This window comes from Odontesthes bonariensis, chromosome 18 (genome assembly GCF_027942865.1).
Source record: "Odontesthes bonariensis isolate fOdoBon6 chromosome 18, fOdoBon6.hap1, whole genome shotgun sequence".
Lineage (NCBI taxonomy): Eukaryota > Metazoa > Chordata > Actinopteri > Atheriniformes > Atherinopsidae > Odontesthes > Odontesthes bonariensis.
In genome coordinates this window covers 9,014,324-9,025,678 of record NC_134523.1, presented here as the reverse complement: position 1 = coordinate 9,025,678, position 11,355 = coordinate 9,014,324, and the positions used below count along the sequence as shown (strand labels likewise).

General features: G+C 44.7%; 1 protein-coding gene across 1 annotated transcript; it reads right to left on the bottom strand.

Annotated features, from left to right (window-relative positions):
• Positions 1-3,379, bottom strand: tril (TLR4 interactor with leucine-rich repeats). Its single transcript, XM_075449498.1, has one exon. It carries the CDS (start codon positions 3,016-3,018, stop codon positions 538-540), a length of 2,481 nt encoding a protein of 826 aa, XP_075305613.1. The 5' UTR covers positions 3,019-3,379; the 3' UTR covers positions 1-537.
• Between the last annotated feature and the right edge of the window lie 7,976 nt (positions 3,380-11,355).

Below are 11,355 nucleotides of genomic sequence, written 5' to 3'. Positions count from 1 at the left end.
ACTTCCTTGTGTAATGCAAAATGATACAAAGTGCCATATAAAAAAAGTATAAAACATAATAGGTGTGGTACAAAACAAAGGTTTCTTTTTCTCCTGCCAGCCAGTAGCCATCATTACATTCTGTACAAATATGCGACAATATGACGTCTGCAAACTCAGAATTAGCACCATCGTTGAAATCAGTGTTATATATATATATTCATATACACACAAGCACTCCCACCACATAAAATGTTCAGAGACACTCACAGGTGCGAGGAAATGAAAGAGGAAAGGCACAAAGCAGGAAGGGGCAGTCAGAAGGAGTGGATTTCCTCTGGCGCCTGAATAGAACCTCCTGAGCTCAGCTCTTCTACAGTCATTACAACTCAGAGAAGTTGCATTGTGAGTTTGTGAGTTGGAGCTGCAAGGAAACCTCGTGCTTATAATGTGATATGGCAGTGTGCCTGCTGAGAAGAGCAAAGACATAAACAAACAAATTCACATGTGTATATGCTGTACAGTGTCAGTATTTCTAGGGCTGAGTTTAGAGGGAGTTTAGTCAGAGAATCTCTGCATGTCCCCGTCTCTGCGAGCACTACAGTTGTCTAAAAAGCGATCACAAGGGAACTCAATGAGGTCTCCTTCTTCTAATGGTGCGAGTCGCGCTGGTCGACTGCTCTGGAAGCTGGTGAAGTCAGTGGACAGGGAGGCAGTTGCCATAGGGGGGCGAAATGGTCTCCTGGTGGAGTACATGTGGCGCACGTGGACGGCTGACTTCCTCCTCTGCAGCTTTCGCCTCAGGCTCCGCCCCAGCCAGACCCCACCGATGACAAGGAGCAGAACGGCGTTCCCAGCCAGTGTTGCCACGGTCACCATCTGGAGGTCAGAGGTCAGCGTGGCTCCAGGGCTCAGCCCCTCAGGGAGAGTGACCAGTCCTGCACAGTGGTCCCGGGGCGCAACCTGACACACAGACCCTCCGACCACTCCTTCCACACAGACCATGTAGGTCACACCTGAGCTGAGTTCTCGAAGGGTTACGGAGCGAGCTGCTGCTTGGGCATAAACGTAGCGGGGGAAACGATCTGGGGTGCCAAACCTGTCAAACAGAACCCGATAGTGGACTTCATCTAGGCCTGGCTTGGATGCTGGTGTGTAGGGGTGGTGATCCCTGGTGGTCCAATGTACAGTGAAAGTACTGGACGTCACTTGATCCACTGACACGTTAGTGATGAAATGGCGGTTGAACACACAAGGATCTGCGATTACAGGAAGATCCTCCTCCTGGTCTGACCTCAGGAGATCAAACTTTTCTCCTGACTGAGCAGGAGGACTGGTACTGAGCCTGATGTCTGTTGCATGACTCGATGTAGAAGTCACTGATGGATCAGTTTTTGAAATAGCATTTGACCTACGTCTCCCTTTGGCACGCCTCCCAGCAGTCCCTGCAGCAGCTCGTGACTCACTCTTTGGTTTCTTTTGTCTCAGGATAAACAAATGTTCTGCCACCTCTGGACCTCCCAGGTTTCCTTCGACTCCCCCCTCTTCTTGTCCCTCTCTTTTTCTTTTATCCCCCTCTCTCCTCATCATTGTCCCATCCCTCCTCTCCTGTCTCAAACCCTCTCTTTCCCCCAATTCTGTTCTATTCCTATTCTCTGTTTCCACTTGACCCTCTGTATCTATCCACTCTCCATTCTTTGCATTTATCTCTTCTCTCACTTTCTCCACTTTCACTAGTACACCCCCTCCCCGGCTCTCCTCAGGCCCAGTACCAGTCTCACACAAATGGCTCCAGTTGCCAAGGGGTTGCAGCTGAGAGTTGTTCACATAGTCCAGATATTTCCCTCTCAGAGTTATTGGGTAATGACATCGCACAAATACACTCAACAGTTTACCCTGTGAATGCACAGCAGTCATCCATCTCTTGAGTTCCTCCAGGCGACAGTCACATGTCCAGTTATTGCCATGGAGGTCCAAGTCGTAAAGCACGCTGTTGATGGCAAAAATGTCACCGGACAGACTGGTGAGAAAGTTGTTCTTTAGCTTTAGCACCTTCAGGTGTTTAAGTCTGGAAAAGGCCAAAGTGTCCACGTTAGAGATCCGGTTGCGGCTGAAGTCCAGCTCCTCGATGCGCTCAAGGGGGTCAAGAAGACCGGCGGGGATTTCCACCAACTCATTGCCGTCAATCAAAAGCTCCCTGAGGCTCGACAGTCCCCTCAGAGCGTCGCTTTCCATCCGAGAGATTCTGTTGTTACTAAGCGAGAGCTTAGATAGCCTTTTCAGGTTTTGGAAGACATGGTTTCCGATGTATTGGATTTCATTTTCAGACAGCACCAAAGTTGTCAGTGCTCTGAGTTGGGAAAAAGTGAGGACATTGCGCACGGCGGACTGCTTGTTGTGGGCCAGGTTTAGAAAGCGCAGGTTGGTCAGTTTGGAGAACGCGTTTCTGTGGACGTGCTGCACTTTGTTATGTTCCAGATGAAGATAATGTAGGCTGATCAGACTTTTAAAAACCGAGTCTTGCAGAACTTCAATTGCATTGCCATCCAGGCGCAATTTAACAAGATTATCCAAGTTGGAAAAGAGCTCCGGTGTGATTTTCTTAATGGCATTGTTATTTCCATAAAGAATCGTCAATTTCTTCAGGGACTGTAAAGTTCCAGCGGGTATAGCGGTTAAAAGATTATGTCCCAAGTATAGCTCCTCCAGTTTGGTCAGTTTCTCAAATGATTTGGGGTGAATAATTGCGATTTGATTGTACTGTAAATTTAACCTTGCAAGGTTGCCATACCGTGTGAAATCGAAGGCAGAGATGTTGGCGATGAAGTTACCCCCGAGGCTGAAGATCAGCGTGTCGTCAGACACCCGCGCGGCGGGTTTGGGCACTGTGCGCAGCCCGCGGTTGGTGCACATGAGGTGCTGCGAGTGCTGGCAGTCGCAGCGTTCGGGACAAACATCCACCGCCGGTGAAGATGATAAAAACCCACTGTGCGACAATAGCAAAAAGCACATTCCCGCCAGGAAACTGCTGGTCTCCATCCCCGTGGCGCGGCTGGCACAGCCAGAATCTGATGCGGCATTCGCTTTGCGTTGTTCAGGTGCAGTCGCCCGTCTCCGCCGTCATGCTGCAGACCGACTCCTCCATAACTCACTTGTTGTCCTATAAAGTATTTCACACTTCAAGGACATGGCCCAATCGCTGAGCTGCAGCATCTATAGACTAAATTAATTAGTCCAATGCGCTCTGATGCTGTCGGAAGAAGCGCTCACCTCCCAAGTAAAAGATCCATCCCTACAAGTGGCCATCTGCAGCGAATTATAGAGTTCAGACGCTGAGTTATCACACACACACACACACACTCAAGAAGTCCCTCCCCCGCAACTCTACGACCCTGCCAGAACCAGATGTGCACTCTATTTGACGCACGAGATCCAGAACTTTGCGCGTGCACGCAGGTGATCAAACACACGCAATGAAAGAGTGAGAGAGAGACGGAGGCTGAGAAACCCTGTGACCGAGTTTAGTGCGCGCCCCCGGCGGCCAATGGGGTCTGAGATCTGGATTGGATCTTTGGTATGGACAAAGCAGACAGGAAGATATACTTCCCGCGGAATCCCAAGAGATGCCCTGAGTCTTTTTTTCTTTTTTCTTTCTCTCTTTTTTTCAAAATATTTTGGCAAGTCGATCTGGAGCAAACGATAGTCACTCATGGAACAAGATTTGAAGCACTTAAGTTCACAATGCCCTTATTTTTGTGAAAGCTATAAGAATGACAGAGTATAACTGAGTATGAAGCGTGTTTTTCAGCCCACTGGTGTCTTCCCAGCAGAGGCAACACTCACACACACACCAGCCCTGCCTGCATGCACTCTGTAGGATCACACAATCCCCGCACACGAGGCGTAACTGCAAATTTAGAATCTCTCATTAACTCGCCCTTTTGTTGTTGGGGGCCATTTGGAGCACAGATGTTTCACATTTGTAGATGAGGAATTCAGGACGACAAGAGCGTGTTACACCGGTGGGTAAAGGGTGCCAAATCTGAGTTAAAGATCTCAAACTTTAAGAGTATAGGGGAAGGGCAGTCTACATGCAGGATGAGTGAAGCATATGTGCATACTTTTGCAGACAGAGGAATGATTCTCTTCACTGTATGTAGAGATTTCCGGGCCTGTCTCATAGCAGGCAACGTCACGGCCAAGACATCTGCACATTTATGGCCAACAGAGGCGGAGTGCTTCTGCAGCGACAAAGGCTACACAAAAATTCATTCAGTATTCAGTATATTGTGGGCGGCTGTAGCTCAGGAGGAAGAGCAGTCACCCATCAATCGGAAGGTCGGTGGTTCGACTCCAGCTTCCATGGGCTACATGTCGAAGTGTCCTTGGGCAAGACACTGAACCCCACGTTGCCTACCGATAAATCCGTCGGTGTATGAATGTTTGTGTGAATGATTATAAAGCACGTAGTGTGTATAGATGTAGACGTGCTGTATGAGTGTGTGCGATTGGGTGAAAGTGACATGTAGTGTTAGAAGCGCTTTGAGTGGTCAGTTAGACTAGAAAAGCGCTATACAAGTACAGTCCATTTACCATATTCTTTATGGTTGAGTGGTTGTTTTGGACATACAGCTTGGAGTCTGTGACACAAGACAGTTTAACCAGTCTTTGTTTCCCTCTTTCATCGAATTGAGTTGTAATGGTTTCATGTAGGACATATTATAAATGAGTGGAGCAACGCAACAACAATGAAGGAGACACAGTTAAGATTAACTGTAATGTGTGGGAGATATAAAAATAATGCTAAACTGACACAGGTGGTTGATTCTGATTTCCTTTTAAAATTGCAAGGAGAAAAAAAATGTAGTGACTGTGAAAGACAGTTCATAGTTTGAGAACAAGGGACAGGGGTTTCAGTCAAAAACACCGGTGAACCGGCTTGCAAGAGGCCATAACAGCACCGGTCTGTGGAGATATTCTTGACATGCAGGCATAAGTGCACCTGTGGCTTACACAAAAACAATGACAAAAGCTTCATTATTTGAATCCCAAATGGGCGTGAATTAATGGTCATCAGGGTAAAGACGTCCAGAGCTGGTTCAAAAATCTATTCCTTTTAATGCCAATCTTTGGAGGTTCTTATTAAACATTCACATTTAGCCCTGGTTTCAATGGGATTAACAGTCAGAAAAGGGACATTCATTCCGGAGGTCCAACCCAGGCCTTCATCTTGTGAGCATCTCTCGTAACCCATTGAGCAGGTGACCACCACAGTGTCATATTACTGACATGAGCAGAGTATAGGGGAGGAATCCAGCCTGCTACGGGTCAGTCTCAATGAGACATTTTCATCTATAATAGAAATTCATACAATCAATCCTCAGCTGAAGAAGCTCTCAACCCCGCTGTATCAAGTCCTGGTGGCTTCTTGTTGGCAGCGTTCAGCCATAGTTCCATTTTGTTGGGATTTTATGTGAAACACCAAATGCCATGAATGTATACCTCATATGATGTTGGAGGAGTACCTTTGATCTTGATAATGTCTCCTTCAGCCCACAACCAAAAACATACATGAATGTTTAAACAAATTTGTGTTTTTGAAAGGTTGGTGTTATAAACACACTAGGTTTTTTTTAGAACCATTTTGATGTTTTTCTTCACTCTTGCTGCTTTAAGAAGTGAATTTCCCCTGTGGGTATGAATACAGTCTTCTTTCTTTGCGGATAGAAAAGTTGGTCAAGCAAAGAAGCTAAAAATCAACCAGTTCTCAACAAGAAATCAACACTGTGTTGACAGCTTAGTAAAGATATCCCCCCCGGGAATTTAGTTGGAGGACTTTCTCCGGCTTTGCCTTCTTTTCCCCACAAGGACCAGGTTTTCGCTTAGTTAGTGGTTGAAAAACATCCTTTGCTGCTGTACTTCTTAAACACAGCGATATTCCCTTGGCATGTCAAGATGCTTTTCAACCAGACAACATATTTTGATGTTTCCGCTTAGTTAAACTCGACATTTGGAGTACACTTCTCTTTCTAAAGCACTTATCTTAAGTTCTGCCATCACAGCTTCAAAACATCTGGTCTATTTTAGTCGAAATGCACACCATATTCAGTGATAGAATAGGGTGAAATGTAGTATAGATTCTGCCTAAAGATTTCCTATTAAAATACATATTTTTGTTGACTTTTTTTTGTTTGTTTTCATCCGACAACACTGCAGGTCGGACTGATGTGGTCATTGGGCCACTTTTGGTCCTCGGGGCATACTTTGCCTGTGTGTGCCTTTAAATAAAAAAAAAATAAAAAAAAAATAAAAATAAAAAAAAACTGATTGGTTTAAGCTAAAATAAAGCATAAATGTCACCTATTTAAATGACCCATTACTATTCCTTGATTTGGGTAGACAGATTTGACTTTTTCTTCATTGTCTTAGGCTAACTTTTTCAATTGCCCATCCATCTCTTTCGTTTCTCAGCTTCCTTAAGTTTGCGACTTGATCATTGTCAACCTCGGGGACCATCAGCTCTCTCAAGAAGAAAACTTCACACACACACATACAGGAGCACACTCACATGTGCTTTTCCAAGCACTCTTGAGACTGAGGTGATGCAATGGTTTCCAGAGCTAATGCATGACTGCAGCAGCTCTTTGCATTCCCAGCACACACTGAAAGCATTCCACGACCGGCCTCATTCTCATGCATATCTGTTGGTGGACATCATCAGACATTATAGAGCTGAGTGACTATGAGAGACAGAGGGAAATAGAACCCATGGGGAAGCCCCTCTCTCTGGGAGGTCATTTCCTGTCAGACCGTATCTCTATTGTATTTCTCCTCTTCTCCCCCTCCTGGATCCACGTCTGTTTCGGCTCCCTCTCCCTTCTCCAGGGGAACACACACATCGAGAAAGCAGACACAGCAGGACCAGCACGATTGTTTAATGGCAGTCACCTGGTCCGTCTCAAAGTTAAAAGGAATGCACAAAAAGGTTTTTACGGCACAGACCGGCGTTTTCGGTGTAACACTAGGAAAAAAAAAAAATCAATCATTACAAAATGCAGAGGGGAGTAAGACTGAATGATACATTGCTGAGAGGGTTAAGACAGGGAAAAAAACAATGACAGGTGGAAGCAGGAAGAAAAGAAGAACAGAGAAAGTGAGAGCATAGCGAGGCTGATCATGACAGAGGTTTTCAGGGTTGACCCAGATTCACAAAGAGACTGAAAAAACAGCCTCTATTGAGAGCATTGTACAGAGCTTCCCGTCTCCGTGTCTGCACGCAACAAAGGCTGTTCTCAACGGGCCTCTCAATGTCCAATCAACCTGATTTTTAGTGTGCTAGAATGTCTGTGTGACTTAAAGAGTATCCAGGTCACCCGCTGACAACTGTGTGCATGTATGTATGTGCTGCAGCCTAATTAGGCTGTGTCATCCAAGAGTGATGCATTGCTCCTTATTTCTCATCTTATAAATTATGTGTTGCCCGAAACAGTCACTTAAATGGCAATAACATTGTTTATTGCAATTATTTCCAGCACACTCTACCCATCTGTTAGAGCGTCCAAGTGGCAGTATGCCGAATGGTTCACGAAAACACTTCCATTTAAGATCTTCTTTTTCTTTTTCACCCATTTCTTTGAGCCCTTTTGCTCAGGGGAGTGGAGAGTTTGAGTATTCATGGCTCACTAACAGCTGGCACGCTTTATCTGCTGATAGCGACAGCGTGGTATGTACAAAGGCTTCGAAACGAGTCGGCACACGGGAGACAAAAGCATTGTCGACAACAGAAAACGTGGACAAGTTGAGACCATCATAAAGCAGTAGAACTTAAAGAAAGAAATTTGGGAACACAACCCTTTAATGTGTCTCAAAAATATGACTGAGGAAAATTATTTTAGCCGAAGATGGACTTCTTTTCAATGCCCACCTGCATTTAAGCATTTCATTCTTGAAACCCCAGATGCACAAAATCCCAACCTTTTACCGGCAACAGTCTGTGTATGAGCATCTGCTTTTTCAACTTGCTGTTGGACTCATTCAGTTGAGAAATGTTGGAATTATCTTTGAGTTTAATGAATGATGACAACTGTATTATAAACTCATTTATAAACTTCTGAGAAACAATTCTTCAGTCCTTCTCTCAGAAATTATTTCATCATTGCGTGACCTCAGTTTAGGGAATTAACTATTTTTTTGCAGTGCAGCATCTGACCATCCCGTGACCTGCTTTTGTGAGGGTTTTTCCACAGCTTACTTTGAACTAGTATTCATGTTAAATGAGCCGATTATTTGTCAAATTTTGATCGCTGCATCTTACCTAAGAGCAAAGGTATATTTGGAGAAAAAACGATGCAGAATTTCATGAGAAAAGCACCTCCTCAGCTGTTAAACACAGCAGTGGATTGGTCAGACTTTAGGCTCGTGTTGCATTCAATGGCATGGGGGGAAATACGCTGGAAGAGTCTATTAGAGAATGAACTTTCTGGAGGCAAATAACACACTATCTGTCTGGCATCATTCAACATGCTAGCGATCCTACACATACCTCTAAATCCACAGTGGACCACCTCAGGAAGCTGCAGCTGAAGGTTTTAACATGACCCTCAAAGTCAAAGCAACCTAAACGATCTTTTACAAAAAAAACAACAACTAAGAAACCATCTGCAAATTCACCAAAGAATCGCACAGCGCAAAATGCATTTTGCAGGAAGAGTGGGTGAAATTTTTCCAAACAAGAAAGGAAAGACTCTTGATGCCGTTTTACTTCCCAAACAGATGAAGAAATGACCAAGCAGTGTGTAAAAACTTTTCATCTCACTGGATACACCCACGCATAGACTTATTATAGACATACTACACAGGGAATAAAGATGATGTATTCCACACATATACTGTACAAAGTGCAGCAAACAAAGCAGAACTTACAGTAGAATAACTAATGAGCTTCACTCTAAGACACAAACCTATAAAAACAAATGCCTCTTATTGTGTCTAAGTGCAGGGAACTCGGTATCTCAGTTTCCCTGCAGATCTTGGATCAGAGAAACAACTGATGGGAGATCCCCTGTTAATGTAATACAGCACAAAACAAATGTATATCTAAACCTTATCTTGGCAATCACTGTAAAGGGGTAGGCTGCATTAAATGTTGTTCAGATTAGAAATGCAGGAGTGCCTTAATCGCCAGGAAACGGTTCAAATAAATGTGTGCGTGTGGCAAGTCCAGAAAGCATGTGTGGCTGCGTCTGTGCATGTGTGCTTTTTCCAGGTTTATAAGCACAAGAACAGATGCCATATAGGTTTATTTGTCGAGACTTTTGCCCGCTGTATTCTTAGGGATCTTCTTCAGTGTCAAAATGCACACATGGAGGCAGGAGAGCAAAACAAAAGTGTAAGAAAAGCGTGGTTGTGGAGGTGGGATTGTGTACATGTGTCGCTGTGCGAGTGAGGAGGGTTTACATGATCAACAGCTGCTGCGATCGTTAAGTGCTTCAGCGGGAGCCGGGGATTATAGATCTATTCCATGCTCACTGTGCATTAACGGTGTGCATGTCTGAATGTTTGTGAGGGGATGTACGAGTCTGTTTCTGCAATTAGAGAAAGATGGTGAAAGAGACTTTCCTTTGAGCGGAGCATGTGATGATGAGAACACACTCTGCATGTGCCAAAATAAGGATAAATGCTGGAGGAAGAGTGAAACAAACACTTGGCTCCCATGTTTGCAGTCGTCCACATTCCCATGCTCCCCTGTTCGGCTCCCCCAGCTGGTTCCCATCACACGCGGGAGAAAAAGGAGGCCGGCATGGACAGAAACAACACAAGGACACTTTTTTCTTTTCTTTTGCTAATCATTAGTGTACTCATGATATCTACTATTAACATCATCAAAATCGTTGCAATATAGCATATCCGAACAGCTGCACCATTGGTGCTGGATGCACCAAGTACAATTCACACAACATGGGAAAAGTGGTTTTAACAGCACCTCTCTGCTTTGGGAAAGCTGCTGCCTGACCTCCTGGGGTCACGTTTCGTTATTGAGGCCAGCGTGTTGAACAAGCTGGGGAGGGGCAACGCAGGAATGGAAAGGAAGGAGGGCTGGGAGAACCTTCACGGTTTCAGTAAACCCTGGGAGCGCTAAGAACAGAGGCAGGCAAGGGGAGGAAGGGAGGCGCTCAACATCTGGCAAAAATTACAGAGCATGCTATTGCCCTGTTGAAAGTCTGGATAGAATGGAGGGGGAGATACAGCAATGAGAATGGTAGTGTAAAGGATAGTGTGTGTGTGTGTGTGTGTGTGTGTACTGAGTGGCAAATGCTTTGATCTAACAAGTCTGATAGAAAAAGTCTGCACACCCATAATCAGCCTCAGTCACATAATGACACTAACACAGCATAATGCCCTGAGACGTTCAGCTCACTGACCTGATAACCCTCAGGAACTCAAACACCCTAAACATAGGAACAGAGATGCATGTGCACACAAAAAAAGACCCGCATATGGACACGATCTCTGGATTAGGATCGCTCAGTCTAACACGAAGCAGCACAAGTCACAAACAAGAGTGCAGAAAAATGAGGCCTTTATGAGTCATTAAAACAAAGTCGTCAGTCAGTAATTTAGGTTGAGACATCTGATCTGCAGCTGCAGGAGTCCCCGCACTGCAGTGTTCGTGTGCAACATCGCCCCCTGCAGGCATGCAAATGCAGAAACTCAATTTTGCTCCATTTGGCCTATAAGACTGGATTACCAAACATGCTAAATTGCACAAAAAAACTCAGACCCTCAGTGACCTCAAAGTTAAATGTGCTATTTTTGCTCTTAGTCTTGCAACATGACTTGTACTGAATACACTGGATTGCGGCAAAATTTGTAATATGAAAGATCCCCAGATATACATATATACAGTGATCCCCTGAGATTTCCTACGGTCCCATCAGCGTTTTGGCTTATCTAAACAGAGCAGCTACTGGATGGGTGAACATTAAATGTTCAGCGGCCATCCATGTTCTTTTAAAGATGAAAGCAGATGTTATTTTTGTTCATTTAGAGATGAAAGCGGATGTTAAAACTCTACCAACGATAGATTCCGGTGACTTTGTTGTACCTGAGGTTCCCTCGTCATCAAGCCAAACTGTAGATTTGTACCAGTACTTTGGCATCTGACCCCGCAAAAAAACAAGCCACACCACCATCAGTTGCCCTTTGTGTTTAGTATAATATAGAAAATAGGAGACTACAAAAGCAAGATCACTAACATGGAAAGCATTACACTGTAGCAGCGTGAGTAAATGCCTCGTTTTTCAGGTCTGTCCTTTGTGACAACAGCACGTGGTGCATTCCTGCGTTTTCGGTCCATTTTACCACATACAAAACCCT